This window comes from Citrus sinensis, chromosome 1 (assembly GCF_022201045.2).
Source record: "Citrus sinensis cultivar Valencia sweet orange chromosome 1, DVS_A1.0, whole genome shotgun sequence".
Lineage (NCBI taxonomy): Eukaryota > Viridiplantae > Streptophyta > Magnoliopsida > Sapindales > Rutaceae > Citrus > Citrus sinensis.
This window is the reverse complement of record NC_068556.1, coordinates 23371194-23397210: the sequence shown is the minus strand read 5'-3', so window position 1 is coordinate 23397210 and position 26017 is coordinate 23371194. Positions and strand designations below refer to the sequence as shown.

At 34.3% G+C, this 26017-nt stretch overlaps 3 protein-coding genes across 10 annotated transcripts; all 3 read left to right on the top strand.

The window, feature by feature from the left end:
• Nucleotides 1-518: 518 nt before the first annotated feature.
• LOC102629055 (sucrose synthase 2-like) lies at nucleotides 519-6624 on the top strand. Of its 2 annotated transcripts, XR_008053260.1 has the most exons (16): nucleotides 519-940; nucleotides 1153-1285; nucleotides 1726-1877; nucleotides 2225-2417; nucleotides 2619-2737; nucleotides 2837-3053; nucleotides 3276-3371; nucleotides 3502-3675; nucleotides 3972-4088; nucleotides 4200-4366; nucleotides 4700-4924; nucleotides 5167-5488; nucleotides 5613-5857; nucleotides 5937-6075; nucleotides 6323-6420; nucleotides 6452-6624. XR_008053260.1 is itself a non-coding variant. In XM_006488970.4 (15 exons), the coding sequence occupies exons 1-15, from the start codon at nucleotides 852-854 to the stop codon at nucleotides 6359-6361; spliced, it is 2427 nt and encodes an 808-aa protein (XP_006489033.1). In that variant the 5' UTR covers nucleotides 519-851; the 3' UTR covers nucleotides 6362-6624. The 2 variants fall into 2 exon arrangements, 1 of the variants encoding a protein (XP_006489033.1); XM_006488970.4 differs by having other exon boundaries at nucleotides 6323-6624.
• Nucleotides 6625-7508: 884 nt separating this feature from the next.
• On the top strand, nucleotides 7509-14965 carry LOC102629514 (probable acyl-CoA dehydrogenase IBR3). Of its 5 annotated transcripts, XM_006488972.4 has the most exons (18): nucleotides 7509-7672; nucleotides 8457-8632; nucleotides 8706-8840; nucleotides 8986-9126; nucleotides 9244-9375; nucleotides 9565-9750; nucleotides 10030-10107; nucleotides 10278-10394; nucleotides 10911-11009; nucleotides 11122-11239; nucleotides 12105-12364; nucleotides 12508-12702; nucleotides 12992-13134; nucleotides 13344-13428; nucleotides 13512-13721; nucleotides 13998-14150; nucleotides 14286-14390; nucleotides 14500-14965. In XM_006488972.4, exons 2-18 carry the CDS (start codon nucleotides 8498-8500, stop codon nucleotides 14689-14691), a joined length of 2484 nt encoding a protein of 827 aa, XP_006489035.2. In that variant the 5' UTR covers nucleotides 7509-7672; nucleotides 8457-8497; the 3' UTR covers nucleotides 14692-14965. The 5 variants fall into 5 exon arrangements, with proteins under 5 accessions (XP_006489035.2, XP_052292846.1, XP_052292838.1 ...); XM_052436886.1 differs by lacking the exon at nucleotides 7509-7672 and having other exon boundaries at nucleotides 8390-8632; nucleotides 10081-10107; nucleotides 10302-10394; XM_052436878.1 differs by lacking the exon at nucleotides 7509-7672 and having other exon boundaries at nucleotides 8390-8632; nucleotides 10081-10107.
• Nucleotides 14966-16583: 1618 nt separating this feature from the next.
• Nucleotides 16584-24976, top strand: LOC102629799 (probable acyl-CoA dehydrogenase IBR3). 3 transcript variants are annotated; one of them, XM_015533554.3, is made up of 17 exons: nucleotides 16584-16900; nucleotides 16978-17112; nucleotides 19007-19147; nucleotides 19265-19396; nucleotides 19584-19769; nucleotides 20050-20127; nucleotides 20298-20414; nucleotides 20959-21057; nucleotides 21170-21287; nucleotides 22161-22408; nucleotides 22552-22746; nucleotides 23036-23178; nucleotides 23387-23471; nucleotides 23556-23765; nucleotides 24042-24194; nucleotides 24330-24434; nucleotides 24544-24976. In XM_015533554.3, the coding sequence occupies exons 1-17, from the start codon at nucleotides 16766-16768 to the stop codon at nucleotides 24733-24735; spliced, it is 2472 nt and encodes an 823-aa protein (XP_015389040.2). In that variant the 5' UTR covers nucleotides 16584-16765; the 3' UTR covers nucleotides 24736-24976. The 3 variants fall into 3 exon arrangements, with proteins under 3 accessions (XP_015389040.2, XP_006489036.2, XP_052292864.1); XM_006488973.4 differs by having other exon boundaries at nucleotides 22149-22408; XM_052436904.1 differs by having other exon boundaries at nucleotides 16879-16900; nucleotides 16978-17068; nucleotides 22149-22408.
• The last annotated feature ends 1041 nt before the right edge of the window (nucleotides 24977-26017 follow it).

Genomic DNA, 26017 nt, shown 5'->3' with positions numbered 1-26017 from the left:
AGCTCATTTTGGTGTACATATACACTACATTATTTCCTTTATCACAATTCTAATAGATAAATGTCCTATTTGGGACTAATGTGAAAAAAAATTATAACTATAAAATAAAAAATAATAATAATAAATAATAATTTTAATAAAATTATTAAATATATAATAGATTTTTCACTGTATAAATAAAAACTCATATCAATACATCTGTTAAATTACGATAATTAATGTTTATTAAATATTTTAAGACTGTAATTTTTAATCTATAACTGTTCAACCTCAACATTAAACGAACTCAAAATACATCAAATCTGGACAGATGGAAATTTAGTCGTCAATTTCTTTCAACGGTCAGGATCTACTTACCCTTAGGAGGAAAATCTTGAAGGTCCGTCCGTTTTGTATTCTATACGTGGCGCAAGTCCCTTAACACCAACCGAAATTAAGAGCCACTTCACAATCTGGCGGGTTCTGCCACAAATAGGAAATCTCCCAGACAATGACACTCGCGGTGCAGTTGGGGCGTGCAACAGACGAGCAAAGACTCGAATAGGCGTTACACTCTATGAACCGAAGCGTTACAAAAGTTTAAACAGAGATCACGGGTTTCAAATTAAATAAAATAGGGAGGGAAAAAAATTGAAGTTGCATGGTTTGCTCAAACGCAATGCCAAGTGCCGCGCAACGATGGCCGTTTCTGTCATCGTTTTGGCTCCATTGCGCCTTCCTTATTTGTGCTTATCTTCTTCGGCCTTTTATCATTCTCTTTTCCTATTTATGCCACGCGCTTCACACTCTCGCTTCTCACTACGATCTGTATTTGATCGGTATTTTCTCTCGATTCTTGAGGAGAAACAGTTATGCCGCACAGTAAGTTAGATAGCATGCGGGATCGGGTACAGGACACGCTCTCCGTTCACCGGAACGAGCTTGTTTCTCTTCTCTCCAGGTTCATTTCAAAATCCTGCGTATAATTACTTATAAGTGTTCATATTAATTTTTTAATTTACAATTTGTTTTGACATTTTCTGTGAAAATGCACAAATTATGTCAAAAATTATTGTCCTTGCCGATCTGGAACAAGTGATCACTTTTTATTTTAATTTTTTAAAATTTTATGCTTTTAATTTTAAGGGAAGAATTGTTTGTTTGTTGTGCAAGGTATGCGGGTAAGGGGAAGGGGATACTGCAGCGTCATCACCTGACAGAGGAGATGGATGATATTGTTAAAGAAGATGAAGGAATGCAGAAGCTCAGCAAGAGCCCTTTCATGAAAGTTCTGCAATCTGCCCAGGTGAATCTCTGGCTCCACTTAAATAATAATTTTCACAGAAATGGTAAAGATAAAATCTCCTTAACTTCTATACTGTAATTGCAGCTTGCTACCAAACTCCAAACACTTTTGAGTTGTTGTTGCCTTAATTGTGCTTCTCTATTGTAACCTTTTGGTGTCTCTAACTTTACTTTCCTTTGAATGTTTTTTTAATGCAAGGCAAGTGTTTCTCCAAAAAAAAAAACATTTTTAGTGCCCGTTTGTGCCAAATCTCTTTCTCACTTTTTGAGCTCAGATCTGCAATTAGACACAGAACTGTTTATTTTTTTCAGTACCTCTTATTGCGTCTGTTGTGTTTGCGTTCCCATTCAGCTTCAGTTGTTTATGAATTCCCAAATACATTTGCGGTGGCTTTTCTTTCATTCTGTTCTTCTAATCTCATTGTTGATTTGTTCTTATAGGAAGCCATTATTCTTCCTCCATTTGTGGTTTTAGCTGTACGTCCAAGACCTGGTGTTTGGGAATATGTCCGCGTTAATGTCTATGAACTCAGCGTGGACCGTCTGAATGTGGCAGAATATCTTAAATCCAAAGAAGAGCTCGTAGAAGGACAGTAAGGAAACTCTCTCTTTAATGAATCTTGGTTTCTGTTTTGATATCTATGAGGACCCCACTTGGTAATAAAAATGAAAGTTAGATTCAATTTTTGGAAATTGTCATTGTTCAAAACCATTTTTGAAGATGAATGGACTTGTATTTATGAAAATGCAAACAACTTTAATTTTTACGAATGAGCATTGTTTTCCTTTAATAAACCACTTTAAAATGCTTTAACTGCTGTAATTCTCATTTTTGTGTCATATGAACAGTTTTACGATGATGTTCCGATTTGATGCATTGGCTAACTTCTGTTTCACTAGTTGAAAATATAGTTAAAATTTCAACTTTTCTTTGTGCTAGGTCGGGTGACAACTACGTGCTTGAACTTGATCTTGAGCCCTTTAATGCTACATTTCCTCGACCAACAAGGTCATCATCTATTGGCAATGGAGTTCAGTTCCTAAATCGTCATTTATCTTCAGTTATGTTTCGCAACAAGGAAAGCTTGGAGCCTTTGCTTAATTTTCTCCGTGTGCACAAACATGATGGATTTGTGAGTCTACTTGGGCTTGGGCTTTTACTGAATAAGTACATTATTTCACATTGCTGTTATGCTGGACATGATGCTATGCAGCCTATGCTAATATTTTTCTAGAACTTTTTCCCATTCGCTTGTGTTCAAATTTCATTGCTTAAATTTCAATATGTTTCAATGGCTGATCATATACCAATATTTAAAACTTTTCCATTTTAGGTGATGATGCTGAATGACAGGATACAGAGCATATCCAAACTTCAGTCTGCTTTGCAAAGGGCAGAGGAATATCTTTCTAAGTTCCCCCCGGATACGCCATATTCGGAGTTCGAATTTGAGTAATCAATCTGCTTCCTGAATAGAGTCATTGTATTCATTAATGATATCAAAAGATTTATTACCTTAAACTTCAATTTTCTCTAATATTGCACGTGTAGGATACAAGGAATGGGATTTGAGAGAGGTTGGGGTGACACAGCTCAGCGGGTATCAGAGATGGTGCATCTTCTCTTAGATATCCTTCAAGCTCCTGATCCCGCTACCTTGGAGACATTTCTTGGGAGAATCCCTATGGTTTTCAATGTTGTTATTGTATCTCCACATGGTTACTTTGGTCAAGCAAATGTGTTGGGTCTGCCTGACACTGGTGGACAGGTCATTTTGTTATGTATACATTTTGTAGTCATCAATCTTTCCTGTCTATAATAAGTATGTATATCTGTTGTTCCCTGTTACCATCATTTTGAGTCTCCTTATGTTAGACATTTTGGTCCATTCTAACATATGATTTTTCACCGTATGTTAATGGCTTACAAAGTTCAGTGAACTAGAAATAATTTTATGAATAACACATTTCACTGTCATTATAATACATAGGTTGTTTATATTCTTGATCAAGTTCGTGCTTTGGAGAATGAGATGCTTCTTAGGATACAAAACCAAGGGTTAGATGTAATCCCAAAAATTCTCATTGTAGGTATTCTTTTCTTTTACTTATGATTATTTTATTGATATTCATATCCTATCATTTTCCCTCTAAATTTGATATGGAGTGCCATATTAATGTTAATATTAACTTTCCCTTTGCAAATGGTCATTTAAGGTTACCCGCCTGATTCCTGATGCAAAGGGGACGACCTGCAACCAAAGACTAGAAAGAATAAGTGGAACGGAGCACACACATATCCTGAGGGTGCCATTTAGAACCGAGAATGGTATTCTTCGCAAGTGGATTTCGAGGTTTGATGTGTGGCCGTATTTGGAAACTTTTGCTGAGGTAAACACTAGTAGGGTTAGCTCACACATAATCCATAGAAGCTTTAAGTAGATATTGTATATCTAAAATGCATATATAGGCTCTATATACAATCAGGTTAGCTTATATCCTTTCTGGTGGGCATGACAAGCTTTAGTAGTGTAAAATTTCTAATTTTTATGATATAGTGATCATTTCCTCTTCTCCAATGAAGAAAGGAAGATGCAATGTGCATTATGGCAGACAAATGATCCGCAATCTGTCTGTATGCTTTCTTATTACACGGTTGATTTATATTATTTTATGGCCTTTGCTAGGATGCATCAAATGAAATTGCTGCCGAGTTACAAGGTGTTCCCGATCTGATAATTGGCAACTATAGTGATGGAAATCTCGTTGCAACTCTGTTATCTTATAAGTTAGGAGTCACACAGGTTTTAGTGACTTTTCAATCAAGATTTTTAAATAGAATACAAAGATCAATATCTGCAGATGCTATATCCACTTGTTTTGTTTTAATATTTTTCTCTGCTTTACAAATGTAGTGCAACATTGCACATGCATTGGAGAAGACGAAGTATCCTGATTCTGACTTATATTGGAGAAAATTTGAGGAGAAGTACCATTTTTCAAGTCAATTTACTGCTGACCTTACTGCAATGAATAATGCAGACTTTATAATCACTAGTACATACCAAGAAATTGCAGGAAGGTAGGTTCTGTCTTCAGTAGTTTAAATTTTGAATCCGAAGGTAAGATTTGAGCTTTGGATGTAATCTCAATTTGCTAGCATACTAGATATGATCCGAATTCTTTTGCCTTTATAATATTATTTCACATATATTTTGCTCGAACAAGATAGCCCCTAGCAACTATCTCTTTTCATATGTATATAGTTATGCTCATTGAGAATGAATGTATCATGGGTATTGAAGAAAAACATCTTCTTTTCGCCTTTCTACTTTGGATGTATTGTGTCCTTTCCTCATCACTTTGAATCTCTTTTTCTTATCAAGTTGCTTACCATTTCTATACTATGTCTCAGCAAGAATAATGTTGGACAGTATGAAAACCACACAGCTTTCACTCTTCCCGGGCTGTATAGAGTTGTTCATGGAATTGATGTTTTTGATCCGAAGTTCAATATCGTTTCTCCGGGTGCTGATATGTGCATTTATTTCCCTTACTCTGACAAGGAAAAAAGGCTTATTGCTCTGCATGGTCAAATTGAAGATCTCTTGTATGACCCCAAGCAGAATGATGAGCATGTGTAAGTATCTTCCTAGAAAGTGAAACTTTTATGAAATTTACTGGGCTCTTATAAACATAATCTTCTACACCTCAAACAAGAAGGCAGAAGTATGCTTATTAATCGGAGTCGTATTTGACATGATGACACCCTGAATTTTTGAATATATATTCAATTTATCTTTGGCATGATTATTTCTCCTTTTATTTCTTAATTTTTTCATAGATAAATGTGTTTCATTCATCTGCTACTTCCATTTGCAGTGGCATTCTGAATGATCGATCAAAACCTTTAATCTTTTCCATGGCAAGACTTGATGGGGTAAAAAACTTGACGGGGCTTGTTGAGTGCTATGGTAAGAGCAGCAAGCTGAGGGAACTAGTAAATCTTGTTGTGGTTGGTGGTTACATGGATGTCAAGAATTCTAGGGACAGAGAAGAAATGGCTGAGATTGAAAAGATGCACGGTCTCATTAAGCAATACAATTTGCATGGCCAGTTTCGTTGGATATCAGCTCAAATGAACCGTGTCCGTAATGGTGAACTCTACCGTTACATTGCAGATACAAGAGGAGTTTTTGTGCAGGTATGTGATCCTCCTGTTGTGCAGTGAAACGACTTGTTTTGTCTGTAAAGAATCAAAAAATGACTTGTTTTGTCCATAAAGAATCAAATTTCTTAAAAAGAAAACATTATTTTCTTCATCGCAGCCTGCTTTCTATGAAGCTTTTGGCCTCACAGTTGTAGAAGCCATGACTTGCGGGCTTCCTACATTTGCCACTTGTCATGGTGGCCCTGCAGAGATCATTGAGCATGGTGTTTCAGGATTCCATATTGATCCCTATCACCCTGATCAGGTGGCTGAACTTATGATAGAATTCTTTGAAAAATGCTACAACGATCCGAGTCACTGGAACAAGATTTCTGATGGAGGGCTGAAACGAATTTATGAAAGGTCCGGATCTGGTCAATGAACCTTCATAATTAAAAACTTGGTCTACTTGGTTGTAACTAATTCAAAATCAATTCTGCAGGTACACATGGAAGATATATTCGGAGAGGCTCCTAACATTAGCTGGGGTTTATGGCTTCTGGAAATATGTGTCTAAGCTTGACAGAAGAGAGACTCGTCGTTATCTTGAGATGTTTTACATTCTCAAGTTCCGTGATCTGGTTAGTAATCTTTTCTCAATCACTCCATGCAATTTCATTTCTCTAGTAATCTAAGCAAACCATGGGCTTTCTTGTTCAGTTCACCATATGTGCTACAGCTATTTTCTTAACTGTAGACAAAAGTATATCCACAATGATTAAAGCTTCTAATTGTGTTAGATACAGAGTTCAGTTCATTAAATTTAATAATTTGCTTTGTGGTTTAAGCCTGAAATATTATAAACTATCCTATATGATTTTGATCCAGGCAAAGTCCGTCCGGCTAGCTGTTGATGAGCAGCACTGAGCTTCGTCTGCTAAAGCAACTTTCTACTTGTTACTCTTTATATGCTTATATATGAAGTTTTTTTTTTTTTGAGAATTTATATATGAAGTTGTTTCTGTTGTTTTTAACTCTTTTTCATTATGTATTAAATAATGTGGAAACTCCCTGTCGACGAGTATCAAGCTAAATGCAGCAGCTTAGACAGGCGTTGCTGTTCTAACATTCAGCGTGAATTATTATAACGGAAAAATTATAAAATCACAAACTCTTGTATTTATAAATAAACTTGTTCAGATTTTATGTGGTAATTAATAATTTTTTTTGGATAAAAATAAAAAATAAAAAGAAATCATTTGATCCTATCATAATTCTAATTCAATATTATTACTATAAAAATGTTAACTGTATTATTTTGATTCATGAATTATGTTTCTATAATAACGACTAAAGTTGGTAAAATTTGATAAGATCCCGATTATCTGACACAAATACAACATGAATAAATGAGTATGGATTGTTAAATTTGATACGATTATTAAATGTGATGGTTTGTCTTGACATGATTTTTTTCATGTGTCAGGTTATGATTAAAATTCTTGATTCATTTACTTAAACAGTAGCACAAATATATTTTCTTTTTTAAATTAATTTTTAAGTTTTTATCATTAAAACTCAAATATTAGATATGATTTTTTTTTGTTGAAGGGTACATATATGCACAGTATTTTATTTATAAGATTTTATATATATTTAGAATTTTAATAGTGTAAATGTGAAAATATTAGTATACATGTATATTTTATACTTTATGATCTTGATATATAATATTATTTGCATATATAAAATTAAAAATTATAAATGTATAATATTTTTGGAGGTATGTGTGTATGTGCGTATAATATTTATTAAATATATAAATATTTATTTTTATGTCAGAATTGAACTTTAATATTTTTTAAATATAATTATTAAATAAGTTAAGTTTTAATCGATTTAAATTTAACGCGACACAAAATTAATATGACACGAACACGACCCTACTACGAGCCGTTTTCCCACCTGTAATAACGATTTCATTATTTGTATCTGTCGAACAAACGCAATCATTATCGGTCAAAAAATAAGTAAATAAATAAAAATCCTAGAAAGTCTAATTTGCTGATCTGACAAGCACATCCGTCCACAAAATTCTAACTTGCCGGCCTAAAGAAGGCAACCGCCGGGCATCTCGCATAAAAAGTATCTCAAACCTCGAAAGTTTCTTAAAACAGAAAATTTTATCAAAAACAAACATCGCGTCACGGGACTCATAACGGCGCGTCAGCACCACCGGTAACATCCATTTCGCCACTCGAGCGACGCATTCAATTCCAATAAACTATTACAATAATATATTAATATATAAATGGATAATTTTTAGAAACCTCCCTGAGGTTTGAGCTTATTGCAAGTAAATAATAAAAATTTATTTATTTATAAAAAATCTCCTATCGTCAGTTAATTTTAACATTGACCGTTAGTTGACTGTGCAAAGATAATATTATCCTCAACAACAATTTATAGACAGAAATAACTAAAAAAAAATTAAAATTGTTGGTGCGAAAAGCACGAATCCTATTTTTTAATAATTTTATCCTCGTCAATTCCAAAAATTTACAATATCATAGGTAAAGATTATAACTATTTCATTTTCAAGTTTTTAATTTTATCTTTTTTGTAGAAACTTTAAAAAAATATCAATAATTTAAAGAATATTTTTAAAATTTTTAATTTTATATTTATTGTAAGAACTTTAAGAAAATATCAATAATTTAAAGAGGGTAAAATAGACAACAATTTTAATTTTTTTTTAGTTATTTTCATCTATAAATTATTATTGAGGGTAATATTATCTTTGTACAGTCAATTAACGATCAATGTTAAAATTAACTAATAGTAGAAAATTTTTTACAAATAAATAAATTTTCGCCATCTACTTGCAATAAGCTCGAACCTCGGACAGATTTTTAAAAATTTCCCATATATAAATATACATCGAGATAATGGTGAGAACAAAACCTTTCCACTTCAATCATTTGATTAATTCATTTGAAGCTCTCATTGTTTTTTATTTTAGCGTTGATTGCGTATACGACGAGATCGAGAAATCAATTCATCATGGCGAGCCGAACGGATGATCTAGTGAGCCCAGTCCAACCAGCTCACCAGCTCGACCTCGATGCTTTGCTCCGTTACGCCTCCGATAACGTCCCTGGCTTCCCGCGCTCTCCTTCTAAATTCACTATTTCTCAGGTATTTGTTTATTTTTAATTTATTTATTTATCTGTGTTTTTGAATTTTAATTATTTATTTATTTTGCTTTTAGTTTGGACATGGACAATCGAACCCGACGTTTCTTATGGAAGTAGGTTCCGGAGCGGCAGTGAAACGGTACGTTTTGAGGAAGAAGCCTGCCGGTAAATTGCTCGAGTCTGCTCACGCTGTGGATCGAGAGTTTCAGGTGGCATTTCTGTAATGTTTTACATGCATACATAATTGCGCAGACTTGAATATATCATTAAATGTCACATTTATCGATTATTTATGCATATAACAATTATATATAACAAAATTCAAGTAGAATTTTGAATCTTTCGATGTGACAGGTTCTTCGGGCGTTAGGTGATCATACAGTAGTTCCAGTTCCTAAAGTGTTCTGTTTGTGTAATGATCCTAATGTTATTGGAACTGCATTTTACATCATGGAATTTTTGGAAGGACGGATTTTTATTGACTCAAAGTTGCCTGTAATGCACTCTTTCTCTTTAGTCTCTTACTTGATGAGTTGATAGTCAAATTGAATTAGTGTAAGAATTTGTCTTTGGCTTGAAATTTTGGATTTTGGTGTTGATATGTCTGATTAGGGTGTGCCACCGGAGAGGAGAAGAGCTATATATCGAGCAACTGCAAAAACATTAGCTTCTATTCATTCGGCTAATGTGGATATGATTGGACTGGGTAAATATGGGAGGCGAGACAACTACTGTAGACGGCAGGTTCTTGAATTCTTTTTGAAAGTTTTAGCTAATTTAGTGCTTTGTAATTTATTTGCTTTAAAGCAAAGAACTTGAATTTACAGCTTAGAATATGAAGTTGCACTGTAGAAGCTGTAAATTTAGAAAAAGAGAGAGAACTTATAATATCTTGCAACTAAGTGGCACTTTTGATTTTTACTTTTTGTTTAGATAGAAAGGTGGGCTAAACAATATACTGCTTCAACTGCTGAGGGTAAGCCTGCAAGTAATCCCAAAATGTTTCAGCTGATTGATTGGTTACGGCAGAATATTCCCCCTGAAGATTCATCTGGAGTAGCAGCAGGCATAGTTCATGGGGATTTTCGAATTGATAATCTTGTATTTCATCCTATTGAGGTCTGGAACTCCTAAATTCCTTTGTTAACTTATATTCAAAGATTTTTCTCTAACATAGCTATCTGTGTGGTTTAAATATATGTCATTAATTTAATTATGATCACTCATTATTGTAAAACATTAGCTCTATGAGTTGCAACTCTTGCTTTTTCTTGTAAAATGAAATATAGAATGTGTGGTTGTTTATACTTGTGTTGAATGAAAGCTCAATTTTAACATATATTTCTGAATAGCTTATATAGTCCAAGTTGCACTTTTGATAATAACATCTTAATGCAGGATCGCGTGATTGGTATTCTCGACTGGGAATTATCTACTCTTGGAAACCAGATGTCTGATGTCGCATACTGTTGTCTGGTACTAAGTCAATTCTCAACTTTAGTTTCTGTCGTGGAAAGAGCTATACCCTCTTGCTTTGTTCCTTATGTAGCACAGGCCATTCTGTTGACACATAATATTCCTTTTAATGTATGAGGGGTTTGTTCGGGGCCACCTTTATGGTAATTACTTATTCCCTTTCTCGGCAGCCTTATACTGTGGTTATTGGGCAGAACAAACATCTGGATGCAGGTTTTGAAGTTACTGGAATTCCAGAAGGGATTCCCTCACAGGCCGAATTTCTGGATGACTACTGTTCTGCATCTGTAAGACACATGTCTAACACTGATTAAACTGTGGTACTTGTGTACAGTTCCGCACACTCTCTGTCCCCTTTTTGTCCTCTTATGATGAAATTCTGGCGATATTTTGAAAATTATTTATTTTTTATTATTTTGATTTCCTCGGTTTTGTTTTAATATTTTCAAAAGGCTATAAGTATGGATCATGATAATTCAGTTTTCTGGGACTCATGATTTCACAATGTTTTGTCAAGAAAATATGCACCACTTGCTCATCTTATGGAAAGTGATGTCTATCAAATATATTGCACTACTAAAGCATGTAAACGAGGGGATACTGGCTGATAATAATGAATTAATCTATCTTAAATATAGTAAGGATGATTGGTAAGGTTTGATTTTTTACATGCTCTCAAGGTTTTGCTAATTTTCAGATGATCTTTTCTCCCTTGTAAATGTGATGGTTATTCTAGAATTCTCATCGGTGTTATCCTCCTACCTTATTAAGGACTGACTTATACTATGAATGTTGAAATGTAGGGAAAACCATGGCCCGCCAAGGTGTGGAAATTCTATGTTGCATTTGCTTTATTCCGTGGGGCATCAATTTACACAGGCGTATATAACAGATGGCTGCTGGTATTCAGTGATGAGAAAGAGCTTGATGCTTGAGAATTAAGTGCTACAAAAAGCTTTTGTGTTGAAATATCAGGCCACTTATAAGATATTTCTATTTACTGTGACCTTGCAGGGTAATGCTTCAGGAGGTGAACGTGCCCGATATTTAGGAAATCATGCCAATGAGCTTATAAATTTTGCTATGGATTTTATTGCACAGAAATCTGTGCTTCCAGAGTATCCTCCATCTGGTAATTTAATCATTCAAAAGTATATTTGGACCTGAGGATACCAATACTTTTACACAACATACTTTGCTTCGTATACGAACTTTGTATGGTATGGAAATAATGGACATGCACTACAGTGTTTGTTTCTGTTTTTAACCACATAATTTACTATGTTTTCATAGTTCTATAAAACATGATGTAGGACGTTACTAGAAGATTTTAGGATTTTAATTATTTTAGAACATTTTAATTTTTGCCATTTTAATTAGCGTCTTACTAGGTATGTACTAGGTATGTGTCTAGCGTTTTATTTCTAGTTTAATTGTGATGTAGTTTCCCTATTTAAGTTAACTTGGAGAATTATATTTACCCTATTGTAAATAGAGAGATCTTGTCGTTGTTTTTCCTAAACTATTTCGATTGGAAAAACCCCTCTTTTATAATTTGGATTATCTATCAAAATCTTTCTTATAGAGTTGTTTGAATTAGAGCGTTATCTAATCTCATTGTAAAACATTAATATCAAAATCTTGTTACACTGTCAACTCATTTAGATTATAACGAATCTAATATCGCTTTGACTAGAGCAATAAACTAATTGCATCGGCTAGACCATTATTGGAACAATATCTAGTGTTTATCTACCCTATCAATCCGCTTCTGCTATCACGCATCATATTTTATTGGCATTCATATAGAGGGAGAGTTATAAAGCCTAGATTATCTAACGAACAATGATTATTTGCTGTGCGGCACAGAGGTATTATAACTTTCCTTTATCATGGCTGTAGTATATTCAAAGATCATCATTCCTTGCCTGCTATTTGATTTATTGTATGCAAAACAATTAGCCTAAAGTAATTTTATTCAACTTATGCAATTTTAGTTGCACAAGCAGATGCAAAACAATTTGGAAACGGGAACAAAATTCAAAACATTCTAGACGAAAGAGGAAGGTTTGTTCCCAGCCAAAGGGTTCTGGAACTGAGAAACAAATTGATTAAGTTCATGGAAGATTACATATATCCCAATGAAAAAGAATTTGAAAAACTTGCTCAGTCTGATGCACGCTGGACGATTCACCCAGAGGAGGAGAGGTTAAAGGAGCTGGCAAGGAAAGAGGGGTTATGGAACTTATGGATACCAGTATGTTTCCATATCTGCTCCTGGTCATATTTCTTTGTTTCTGATTTCTGTATTTTCCTTTACCCTTGCTACTCTTCTTAGCTAAAAAGAGGGTGGTTGTTGCTAATTAATTTGTTTTCTGTGAATATTCGTTTTAATTGCAGTTTGACAGTGCTGCCAGGGCAAGAAAGTTAATCTTTGGTGAGGGTCCAAATCCTATTTCTGATGGTGGACGTGATCTCTTATTCGGGGCAGGCCTCTCAAACCTTGAATATGGGTACCTATGTGAGATCATGGGTCGTTCATTTTGGGCTCCACAGATCTTTAATTGTAGTGCACCTGACACAGGAAATATGGAGGTAAATATTATTTCCAGGTTTGTTAGAATCTCAGGAGCAATCATTTTCTGTTGCCACCATGTTGCCCTTCCTCTTTCATTTTTGAAAGTGCCATTTCTATTTGCCTAAGAAGCTTTACTCTTGGTAATGACAGTTGTCACTTTCGGAGTCTTATTATTATTTTGAGAAATACTTTTATGAGCTCTTGTAATCTGCACAATGCCCGGAAGGATGACATGGTTTATTTTTCTGCATATATCATCTTCAAGTTTGTTGGGTCTGATTATTATGCTTAAGCATTTGATTCTAGGTACTATTGCGATATGGAAATAAAGAACAACTAGAAGAATGGCTTATTCCATTGCTCGAGGGGAAGATTCGGTCTGCATTTGCAATGACAGAACCGCAAGTTGCCTCTTCTGACGCAACCAATATTGAGTGCTCTATTAAAAGGTGGATTTCTCATCATGGTTCGTAAATGGAATGGACCTTTTTATCTACTAAATGGGGTGAAAGTTATTTTTCGTTTTAGTGACAAAAAATCTGATAAAAATCAGTAGGCATTATATTTCTTTGTTATCATGCTTCATTGTATATAATTATATAATTTAGTTAGAGTTTCTTCTCAGAATTTTATGACTGTTAATGGATTTCTTGTACAGACAAGGGGATTCCTATATCATCAATGGGAACAAGTGGTGGACTAGTGGAGCCATGGATCCAAGATGCAGAGTTCTTATAGTCATGGTTAGTTCTTCTAAAATGGTGTGGCACGAATAGTTTATTTGTTGTTCCTGTAGCTGAAGTGGGTGATCTGAATCAATCTGCAGGGAAAAACAGATTTCTCTGCCGCTAAGCATAAGCAGCAATCTATGATCTTAGTTGATATCAAGACTTCTGGTGTACACATAAAGAGACCACTCTTGGTGTTTGGCTTTGATGATGCACCTCATGGGCATGCAGAAATTTCATTTGAGAATGTGTGTGTACCCGCAAAGAATATTCTGCTAGGAGAAGGACGCGGATTTGAGATTGCCCAGGTACAGTTGTTCTATGCATTTCACTATCACAGGGAAGTCTGTCCTGATTAAAATTTTTATTAGGAGTGTATATACATGTCCTGAACACAGCAGCATGAAGATGAAAAGAACATGGTAGAATTTAGTTTTTTGGCTTCTATAGATTGATAACAGCTGTGCATTGCAGTTATTAGACCGGTTCTGTGAGTGGATTTACGCTGGGGACTGCATTGTTATTTGTGCAGGCATACAATTTGAATATTTCATCTCCTTTTGCTTCTCTTTACTTACTTACAGGGTAGACTAGGCCCAGGAAGGCTGCACCATTGCATGAGACTGATAGGTGCAGCTGAGCGTGGCATGCAGCTGATGGCTGAGAGGGCTCTTAGTAGAAAAGCATTTGGAAAGTTTATTGCTCAGCACGGTTCTTTTCTTTCAGAGATGGCCAAGGTGATCTAAGTTAGCTCCAGATTTGGGAAAAATTATCAAAATTCTACTGTTCTACCTCTGAGGGGAAATTAATTTTGTGATCTGAAAGTGAATTTGGTAACCAAACTGATCTTTGTTACCGGTGGTGTCATGCAGTGCCGAATAGAGCTGGAGAGGACCAGATTGTTAGTTCTCGAGGCAGCTGACCAGCTGGATCGCCTTGGAAACAAAAAAGCTCGTGGAACCATTGCAATGGCAAAGGTAACTGATGTGCCTTCTAATTTGATTATTGTTTAATCAGATCCTGGTTTATTGGTTTATTTATATCAATCACCCGTATTGTGTGAAATTTCTTTGATGCATGGACCAGGTAGCAGCTCCAAACATGGCACTGAAAGTGCTGGACATGGCAATGCAAGTGCACGGTGCGGCTGGCTTTTCAACCGACACTGTTCTGTCACATCTCTGGGCCACAGCAAGAACTTTGAGAGTTGCAGATGGACCTGATGATGTCCACTTGGGGACCATTGCCAAGTTAGAGTTACAGAGAGCTAAGCTCTGAAAATTTCACACAGGATATATCAACAATCTGGATTATTATTATTATTTTTTTGTGTTTGTGTTTGGTGGGGGGGGGGGGGGGGGGGGGGGGGGGGGGGGGTTTATGGCTTTGGGAAATATGTCTAAGCTTGAGTGAAGAGAGACTCGTCGTTACCTTGAGATGTTTTACATTCTCAAGTTCGGTGATCTGGTTAGAAATCTTATCTCAATCACTCTATGCAATTTCATATCTCCAGTAATCTAAGCAAATCATGGACTTTCTTGTGCTTTCAGTACACCATATGTGCTAGAACAATTTTCTCAACTGCTGACAAAAGTATATCCGCAATGAATTTAAAGCTTCTAATTGTGTTAGACACAAAGTTCAGTTCATTAAATTTAATAATCTGCTTGATGGTTTAAGACTGAAATATTATAAACTGTCCTATGTGATTTTGATTCTGGCAAAGTCCATCCGGCCAGCTGTTGATGAGCAGCACTGAGCTTCATCTGCTAAAGCAGCTTTCTACTTTGTTACTCTTTATGTGCTTATGTATGAAGTTGCTACTGTTGTTTTTAACTCTTTTTCATTATGTATTAAATAATGTGGAAACTCCCTGTTGACGAGTATCAAGCCATAAGCAACAACAATGAACGACCAACAGCTTAGATAGGAGTTGCTATTCTAACATTCAGCGTGAATTTTTATAATGGCAAAACTATAGAATCACAAACTCTTGTATTTATTAGGGGTGTTAAGAATTTAATCTGATCCGTTCAATCTGTCTTATTCATAGAAATTCGATCCAAAAAATTCGATCTGTGGATTTGTGGATTGGACTTGATTAAAAATTTGATCATCCGCAATCGATAGATTGGATATGTATCTACTTCTACAAATTCGTAAAAATCTGTGAATCTGTAAAAAAATAAAAAGTATTTATTTAATTAAAATATAAGTTAAAATATGGTATTAGTACTTACTAGTAAATAAATAAGTTAAAATATAGTTACATTAAAATTATATTATATATTATCCGATAATAATATAAAATATAAAATAATTAAATAAACAAATATAATTTTCATGTACTGATCTAAACGAATGAATTTTTTTTTCGTTTTGGTGGGTTGTGTTATGAAACTTTAAATGTATTTTCTAGTTTTATTTAAACAATTAATTTATTTAAATCTTATTTAATTTTTAATTTAATCGGCAATAAAATTATTTTTATATTAAAAATTTTTTATTTAGTTAGTTCGTGGATTGGACAGTATTAAAATTTTTTAGTTCGCAAAATGGTGGATTAGATATACATTAGGTTAAATCCTCATTTAATCCGCAGATGTATGAATTGGATTTTGATAGTGGATTGGACAATATTAAAAAATTTTAGTCTGCAAATCAATCTGTAAAATTGTGGATTGGATATGGATTGGGTTAAATCCTCATTTGATCTGTAGATGTATGAATTGAATTTGAATTGAATTTCACAAATTCATGAATTGGATTGAATTGAAAATTTATAATTCGCCAAATTATAGATCGAATATGGATTGAGATCCAATCCGTAAAATCTGATCCGCGAACACACCTAATATTTATAAATAAACTTGTTCAGGTTTGATGTGGTAATTAATAATTTTTTGAATTAAAAAAAAAAAAGAAATCATTTGATCCTATTATAATTTTAATTCAATATTATTTCCATAAAACTGTTAACTGTATTATTTTGATTCATAAACTATGTTTCTATAACCCCGACAGCATCTCGCCTAAAAAGTATCTCAAACCTCGAAAGTTTCTTAAAACAGAAAATTTTATCCAAAACAAACATCACGTCACGCGACTCATAACGGCGCGTCAGCACCACCCGCAACATCCATTTCCTCACTCGAGCGACGCATTCAACTCCAATAAACTACTACAACAATGTTATAATAAAATATATACAGATATATTATATTATATCTCGAGATAATGATGAGAACAAAACCTTTCCACTCCAATCACTTGATTAATTCATTTGAAGCTCTCATTGTTTGTTATTTTAGCGTTGATTGCGTATACGGCGAGATCGAGAAATCAATTCATCATGGCGAGCCGAACAGGTGATCTAGTGAGCCCATTCCAGCCAGCTCACCAGCTCGACCTCGATGCTTTGCTCCGTTACGCCTCCGTTAACGTCCCTGACTTCCCGCGCTCTCCTTCTAAATTCACTATTTCTCAGGTATTTGTTTGTTTTTAATTTATTTATTTATCTGTGTTTTTGAGTTTTAATTAATTATTTATTTATTTTGCTTTTAGTTTGGACATGGACAATCAAACCCGACGTTTCTTATGGAAGTAGGTTCCGGAGCGGCGGTGAAACGGTACGTTTTGAGGAAGAAGCCTGCAGGTAAATTGCTCGAGTCTGCTCATGCTGTCGATCGAGAGTTTCAGGTGGCATCTCTGTAATTGTTTTACATGAATACATACACGCGCAGACTTGAATATATGATAAATGTCACATTTATCGATTATTTATACATATAACAATTAGGGCAAAATTATCTTACCCCCGTTGTACCAAACATTATTTTAATATGTTTTTTAGCAGTCCCTATAATTTTTCGTAAATAATAAAAATTTTAAATTTTAAAACTTTTATACAATAAGCCCAATCAAAATATAATAATTTCAAATTTCTAAAAAATTTATTTAGCATTTTCTTCAACAATTCCTATTGTTTTATGTAAATAATAAAAACAATTAGTTTTAATAATTTTATGTAATAAACCCAATTAAAATATAGAGAAATTATCATTGAATCACTTTTATTTTGTCTTATGTTCATCTAACCATTACAAAATTTTAACATGTACTTTGCACTACCTTTCTTTTCACATTTGTATCAACTAGCCACTTTTGCATTAACACTATTAAATAATTTTAATAAAATGATAATTTTACCCCCAAATAAATTAAAAGACTATTTTATCTTATAAAAACTTTTAAAATTTAAAATTATAATCATAAAATATCCCTAAATTTAATAAAATAAATAAATCACAAATAGAGGTGCTCAACTGATTTTTACTAAATTTAGATTTTACAAAATTTTAATAATTATTTTTATTAAAAATTATAATTTTGTAAAATTTAATTAAAATAACGGAATCTATTTCTTAAAAGAATAAATCCTAAAATTTTAATAATTTAGGGGATTTTATTAAATCCCAAAATTTTTCAATTATTTTTATAATTATAATTTTATATTAAAATAATTTTTATTAGAAATAAAATTCTAATTTTGGGATTTATTTTTATTAAATTTAGGGATATTTTTATCATTATATATTTTTTATTTTTTAAAGTTTTTATAAAATAAAATGGTCTTTTAATTTATTTGGAGGTAAAATTATCATTTTATTAAAATTATTTAATAGTCTTTTAATTTATTTGGAGGTAAAATTATCATTTTATTAAAATTATTTAATAGTGTTAATGCAAAAGTGGCTAGTTGATACAAATGTGAAAAGAAATGTGGTACAAAGTACATGTTAGAATTTTATAGTGGTTGGATGAACATAAAGCAAAATAAAGGTGGTGCAATGATAATTTTCCTACAATATAATAATTTTAAAATTCTAAAAAATGTATTCTCTCTATCTCCTTCTATACATATTTTAAATTTAAGTAATAGAATAAATATTATATAATATATTTGTTTTCATATCAAATAAATAATTGATCAACTTCATACGTGTGATAAAATATAAATAATTTTACATAATCTCAAATTTACATATAGAAACTTATTATTTTGAAAATATTATTTATAAACTCTATAATGAATTTAAATGACTATCCAAGCATTTATTTAATATTTATTTATTTTTCATTTTAATATTGTCAAAATTTAGATAAAACCTTATCTAATTTTGTGTTACACTAAATACAAAATAGTATTATTAAAATCTAATTCGTATTTTAAGTAAATGGAAGTTGAGAGTATTTTAGCAAGTTAAAATAATGCATCCATATTTTTAATAAATAAATATGTTCATTTACTAAATTACCTTTGATAATAAAATATTTTAACATACCAATGTGTCAAAATTTTGAAACTTAATCTTTTCTTATTCTTTTAGTAAACATAAGAGACCATATTGTTAATAACCAAATAGTAACATTTAAGCCGGAATAGTCTTTGCACCTCTTGGGTTGGATGCAATGGTTGGATCACAAAAAGATAAAAAAAATGGGTATGAAACCACAATTGTATTGTAGCTGGACCCATAACAATTATATATATCAAAAGTCAAGTAGAATTTTGAATCTTTTGATGTGACAGGTTCTTCGGGCGTTAGGTGATCATACTGTAGTTCCAGTTCCTAAAGTGTTCTGTTTGTGTACTGATCCTAATGTTATTGGAACTGCATTTTACATCATGGAATTTTTGGAAGGTCGGATTTTTATTGACTCAAAGTTGCCTGTAATGCACTCTTTCTCTTTAGTCTCTTACTTGATGAGTTGATAATCAAATTGAATTAGTGTAAGAATTTGTCTTTGGCTTGAAATTTTGGATTTTGGTGTTGATATGTCTGATTAGGGTGTGCCACCGGAGAGGAGAAGAGCTATATATCGAGCAACTGCAAAAACATTAGCTTCTATTCATTCGGCTAATGTGGATATGATTGGACTGGGTAAATATGGGAGGCGAGACAACTACTGTAGTCGGCAGGTTCTTGAATTCTTTTTGAAAGTTTTAGCTAATTTAGCTTTGTAATTTATTTGCTTTAAAGCAAAGAACTTGAATTTACAGCTTAGAATATGAAGTTGCACTGTAGAAGCTGTAAATTTAGAAAAAGAGAGATAACTTATAATATCTTGCAACTAAGGGGCACTTTTGATTTTTGCTTTTTGTTTAGATAGAAAGGTGGGCTAAACAATATACTGCTTCAACTGCTGAGGGTAAGCCTGCGAGTAATCCCAAAATGTTTCGGCTGATTGATTGGTTACGGCAGAATATTCCCCCTGAAGATTCATCTGGAGTAGCAGCAGGCATAGTTCATGGGGATTTTCGAATTGATAATCTTGTATTTCATCCTACTGAGGTCTGGAACTCCTAAATTCCTTTATTAACTTATATTCATAGATTTTTCTCTTAACATAGCTATCTGTGTGGTTTAAATATATGTCATTAATTTAATTATGATCATTCATTATTGTAAAACATTAGCTCTATAAGTTGCAACTCTTGCTTTTTCTTGTAAAATGAAATATAGAATGTGTGGTTTTTTTCACTTGTGTTGAATGAAAGCTCAATTTTAACATATATTTCTGAATAGCTTATGTAGTCCGAGTTGCACTTTTGATGATAACATCTTAGTGCAGGATCGCGTGATTGGTATTCTCGACTGGGAGTTATCTACTCTTGGAAACCAGATGTCTGATGTCGCACACTGCTGTCTGGTACCAAGTCAATTCTCAACTTTAGTTTCTGTCGTCAAAAGAGCTATACCCTCTTGCTTTGTTCCTTATGTTGCACAGGCCATTCTGTTGACACATAATATTCCTTTTAATGTATGAGTGGTTTGTTCGGGGCCATCTTTATGCTAATTACTTATTCCCTTTCGTGGCAGCCTTATTCTGTGGTTATTGGGCAGAACAAACATCTGGATGCAGGTTTTGAAGTTACTGGAATTCCAGAAGGGATTCCCTCACAGGCTGAATTTCTGGATGACTACTGTTCTGCATCTGTAAGACACATGTCTAACACTGATTAAACTGTGGTACTTGTGCACCGTTCCACACACTCTCTGTCCCCTTCTTGTCCTCTTATGTTGAAATTATGGTGATATTTTGAAATTTTTTTTTTTTTTCTAAATTTTGATTTCCTTCTTGGTTTTGTTTTAATATTTTCAAAAGGAGTCTACTGGATGGTTGAGGAAGGCTATAAGTATGGATCGTGATAATTCATTTTTCTGGGACTCATGATTTCATAATGTTTTGTCAAGAAAATATGCACCACTTGCTCATCTTATGGAAAGTGATGTCTATCGAATATATTGCACTACTAAAGCATGTAAACCAGGGGATACTAGCTGATAATAATGAATTTAATCTATCTTAAATATGGTAAGGATGACTGGTAAGGTTTGATTTTTGACATGCTCTCAAGGTTTGCTAATTTTTAGATGAGCTTTACTTCCTTGTAAATGTGATGGTTATTCTAGAATTCTCATCGGTGTTATCCTCCTACCTTATTAAGGACTGACTTATACTATGAATGTTGAAATGTAGGGAAAACCATGGCCCGCCAAGGTGTGGAAATTCTATGTTGCATTTGCTTTATTCCGTGGGGCATCAATTTGCACAGGCGTATATAACAGATGGCTGCTGGTATTCAGTGATGAGAAAGAGCTTGATGCTTGAGAATTAAGTACCACAAAAAGCTTTTGTGTTGAAATATCAGGCCACTTATATGATATTTCTATTTACTGTGACCTTACAGGGTAATGCTTCAGGAGGTGAACGCGCCCGATATGTAGGAAATCATGCCAATGAGCTTATAAATTTTGCTATGGATTTTATTGCACGGAAATCTGTGCTTCCAGAATATCCTCCATCTGGTAATTTAATCATTCAAAAGTATATTTGGAACTGGGGACACCAATACTTTTACACAACGTACTTTGCTTTGTATATGAACTTTGTACGGAATGGAAATGATGGATATGCACTACAGTGTCTGTTTCTGTTTTGAACCTCATAATTTACTATGTTTTTATAGTTCTATAAAACATGATGTAGGATGTTAATTGATGATTTTCTGATTTTAATTATTTTTAGAACATTTTAATTTTTTCCATTTCAATTAGTGTCTTACTAGGTTTGTGTCTAGTGTTTTATTTGTAGTTTAATTGTGATGCAGTTTCCCTATTTAAGTTAACTTGGAGAAGTATGCTTACCCTATTATAAATAGAGAGGTCTTGTCATTGTTTTTCCTACACTCTTTTGATTGGAAAAAACCCTCTTTTCTGATTCTCTTTAGATTATCTATCAAAATCTCTCTTATAGAGTCATTTGAATTAGAACATCATCTAATCTCGATGTAAAACGTTAATATCAAAAATCTTGTTACACTATCGACTCATTTAGATTATAATGAAATCTAATATCACTTTGACTAAAGCAATAAGCTAATTGCATTGGCTAGACCATTATTGGAAAAATATCTAGTGTTTATCGACCCTATCAATCCGCTTCTGCTATCCCGCATCATATTTGTCGGCATTCATATAGAGGGAGAGTTATAAAGCCTAGATTATCTAACGAACAATGATTATTTGCTGTGCGGCACAGAGGTATTATAACTTTCCTTTATCATGGCTGTAGTATATTCAAAGATCATCATTCCTTGCCTGCTATTTGATTTGTTGTATGCAAAACAATTAGCCTAAAGTAATTTTATTCAACTTATGCAATTTTAGTTGCACAAGCAGATGCAAAACAATTTGGAAACGGGAACAAAATTCAAAACATTCTAGACGAAAGAGGAAGGTTTGTTCCCAGCCAAAGGGTTCTGGAACTGAGAAACAAATTGATTAAGTTCATGGAAGATTACATATACCCCAATGAAAAAGAATTTGAAAAACTTGCTCAGTCTGATGCACGCTGGATGATTCACCCAGAGGAGGACACGTTAAGGGAGCTGGCAAGGAAAGAGGGGTTATGGAACTTATGGATACCAGTATGTTTCCATATCTGCTCCCAGTCATATTTCTTTGTTTCTGATTTCTGTATTTTCCTTTGCCCTTGCTGCTCTTCTTAGCTAAAAAGAGGCTGGTTGGTGCTAATTAATTTGTTTTCTTTGAATATTCGTTTTAATTGCAGTTTGACAGTGCTGCCAGGGCGAGAAAGCTAATCTTTGGTGAGGGTCCAAATTCTATTTCTGATGGTGGACATGATCTCTTATTCGGGCCAGGCCTCTCAAACCTTGAATATGGGTACCTATGTGAGATCATGGGTTGTTCCGTTTGGGCTCCACAGATCTTTAATTGTAGCGCACCTGACACAGGAAATATGGAGGTAAATATTATTTCCAGGTTTATTTGAATCTCAGGAGCAATCATTTTCTGTTGCCACCATGTTGCCCTTCCTCTTTCATTTTTGAAAGTGCCATTTCTCTTTGCCTAAGAAGCATTATTCTTGGTAATGACGGTTGTCACTTTCTCAGTCTTATTATTATTTTGAGAAATACTTATATGAGCACTTGTAATCTGCACAATGCCAGGAACGATGACATGGTTTATTTTGCTGCTTATATCATCTTTAAGTTTGTTGGGTCTGATTATTATGCTTGAGCATTTGATTCTAGGTACTATTGCGATATGGAAATAAAGAACAACTAGAAGAATGGCTTATTCCATTGCTCGAGGGGAAGATTCGATCTGCATTTGCAATGACGGAACCGCAAGTTGCCTCTTCTGACGTTACCAATATTGAGTGCTCTATTAAAAGGTAGATTTTCATCATGATTCGTAAATGGAATGGAGCTTTTTATCTGCTAAATAGGGTGAGAGTTATTTTTCATTTTAGTGACAAAAAATCTGATGAAAATCACTAGGTATTATATTTCTTTGTTATCGTGCTTCATTGTATATAATTATACAATTTAGTTTGAGTTTCTTCTCAGAATTTTATGACTGTTAATGGATTTCTTGTGCAGACAAGGAGATTCCTATATCATCAATGGGAACAAGTGGTGGACTAGTGGAGCCATGGATCCAAGATGCAGAGTTCTTATAGTCATGGTTAGTTCTTCTAAAACAGTCTGGCATGAATAGTTTTATTTGTTGTTCGCATAGCTGAAGTGGGTGATCTGAATCAATCTGCAGGGAAAAACAGATTTTTCTGAGGCTAAACATAAGCAGCAATCTATGATCTTAGTTGATATCAAGATTCCTGGTGTACACATGAAGAGACCACTCTCGGTGTTTGGCTTTGATGATGCACCTCATGGGCATGCAGAAATTTCATTTGAGAATGTGTATGTACCCGCAAAGAATATTCTGCTAGGAGAAGGACGCGGATTTGAGATTGCCCAGGTACAGTTGTTCTATGCATTTCACTACCACATGGAAGTCTGTCCTGACTAATATTTTTATTATGAGTGTTTATACGTGTCTTGAACACAGTAGCATGGAGATGAAAAGAACATGGGAAAATGTTGATTTTTGACTTCTATAGATTGATAACAGCTGTGCAGTGCAGTTATTAGATGGAGTCTGTGAGTGGATTTATGGTAGGGACTGCATTGTTATTTGTGCAGGCATACAATTTGAATATTTCATCTCCTTTTGCTTCTCTTTACTTACTTACAGGGTAGACTAGGCCCAGGAAGGCTGCACCATTGCATGAGACTGCTAGGTGCAGCTGAGCGTGGCATGCAGCTGATGGCTGAGAGGGCTCTTAGTAAAAAAGCTTTTGGAAAGTTTATTGCTCAGCATGGTTCTTTTCTTTCAGAGATGGCCAAGGTGATCTAAGTTAGCACCAGATTTGGGAAAAATTCTCAAAATTCTACTGTTCTACCTCTGAGGGGAAATTAATTTTGTGATCTGAAAGTGAATTTGGTAACCAAACTGATCTTTGTTACCGGTGGTGTCATGCAGTGCCGAATAGAGCTGGAGAGGACCAGATTGTTAGTTCTCGAGGCAGCTGACCAGCTGGATCGCCTTGGAAACAAAAAAGCTCGTGGAACCATTGCAATGGCAGAGGTAACCGATGTGCCTTCTAATTTGATTATCGTTTAATCAGATCCTGGTTTATTGGTTTATTTATATCAATCACCCGTATTGTGTGAAATTTCTTTGATGCATGGGCCAGGTAGCAGCTCCAAACATGGCACTGAAAGTGCTGGACATGGCAATGCAAGTGCACGGTGCGGCTGGCTTTTCAACCGACACTGTTCTGTCACATCTCTGGGCCACAGCAAGAACTTTGAGAGTTGCAGATGGACCTGATGATGTCCACTTGGGGACCATTGCCAAGTTAGAGTTGCAGAGAGCTAAGCTCTGAAAATCTCACACAGGATATATCAACAATCTGGACCTTTTTTTTTTCTTTATTGTGTTGGGGGACCGGGAAAACGAAAAAAAATGAAAGAGAGAATAATTTGGAATGTGAAAGGGTAAATATTGTAGAGCTCTGTTATGACAGAATCAGAATCGAGCAGTTGATACTGGGATGTTTCCACAAAACACCACATCGCTCCATTGAAATAATTGTTTATCGTTTATTCAGATCTTAGTTGATACCAGTGGGAAATCTATTTAATTAACAGTGTTGCTCAAAATAGATATTTTAAAATGCTAGAATAACGGAAAAGGTCGTAAGGCAAATACCCTCCTTTTCGAGCAATACGAGAAAATATATCAACGAAACAATACTTTGAATTCTGGTGTGGGTCTGATACAACCTTCCACATTCAGCCCAACAACGAGTCCAATTATAAACAGCCCATGAAGGAAGCCACATCACAGTTTAAGGAAGAATCAGCTCATGAGGAACGGTACGCAAGCACACGAGTTAGAAGAGCCTCTGGGTGGTTTAAGGATTATGTCGTGTAGTGAAATTGCTAGTACCTTATGATTGTTGGTTTGTTTTTGCTGTCATATTTTCTATTAGAAGTTGCTGAGCTGTAATATTTTGCTAACGTCTTGGACAGAGGAATATATGTAGAGCAGAACAAATTCGTGTGGGGGTATCAGGAAATAAAATATCTCTTTCTATTTCTCTTGGCTCTTCTCTCTGTCTCAACCTCTCTTCCCATTCTTAATATTCATCTCTGATCTTTCTATTTTTGGAGTCAACACTCACTCGAAGAGTGCAAATTTAATCAGATACATCCTTGGTTGCGTAGACGTGTATCATTGGTGCTTTCATTGCTATCATAATAACGGACTCTGAAATGTTAAAAACAATTCAAGAACAGTTCGAGAGCCAAACATTGTCGTTGCATCAAACGCTACAACAATATATGGCAACGGTAGATTCCCGCCTTGACCATTTGCGTTCACAGATCCAGGGGTCTTCAAATAACATGGGTCAAGCTCCTACTCAACCACACTCAATGTCTTCTTCTACTGAGGCAAACTCCAGCGGTGTTGAGATATCCCCAGTGCTCCGTTCTATGAAGATGGAGGTTCCTAAGTTTGATGGATCTGACCCAAACGGGTGGGTTTTCCGAATTGAGGAGTTCTTTGATTTTCACGGTACACCAGAAACTCTTCGCTTGTGGATTGTTTCTTTTCATATGGAAGGACGAGCGGCAGCATGGTATCAATGGATGAAGATGAAT

What these genes read in the sequence shown, in the direction of transcription:
- LOC102629055 (XM_006488970.4), top strand. Translation starts at nt 852, where the DNA reads ATGCCGCACAGTAAGTTAGATAGCATGCGGGATCGGGTACAGGACACG. An exon ending in ATAAGTTAGGAGTCACACAG is followed by an intron (nt 4,089 to 4,199) that starts GTTTTAGTGACT and finishes TTACAAATGTAG; the next exon opens with TGCAACATTGCACATGCATT. An exon ending in CTGAAACGAATTTATGAAAG is followed by an intron (nt 5,858 to 5,936) that starts GTCCGGATCTGG and finishes TCAATTCTGCAG; the next exon opens with GTACACATGGAAGATATATT.
- LOC102629799 (XM_006488973.4), top strand. Translation starts at nt 16,766, where the DNA reads ATGGCGAGCCGAACAGGTGATCTAGTGAGCCCATTCCAGCCAGCTCAC. An exon ending in TTCTTTCAGAGATGGCCAAG is followed by an intron (nt 24,195 to 24,329) that starts GTGATCTAAGTT and finishes GGTGTCATGCAG; the next exon opens with TGCCGAATAGAGCTGGAGAG. An exon ending in GAACCATTGCAATGGCAGAG is followed by an intron (nt 24,435 to 24,543) that starts GTAACCGATGTG and finishes TGCATGGGCCAG; the next exon opens with GTAGCAGCTCCAAACATGGC.
- LOC102629514 (XM_006488972.4), top strand. Translation starts at nt 8,498, where the DNA reads ATGGCGAGCCGAACGGATGATCTAGTGAGCCCAGTCCAACCAGCTCAC. An exon ending in CTGACACAGGAAATATGGAG is followed by an intron (nt 12,703 to 12,991) that starts GTAAATATTATT and finishes ATTTGATTCTAG; the next exon opens with GTACTATTGCGATATGGAAA. An exon ending in ATTGAGTGCTCTATTAAAAG is followed by an intron (nt 13,135 to 13,343) that starts GTGGATTTCTCA and finishes TTTCTTGTACAG; the next exon opens with ACAAGGGGATTCCTATATCA.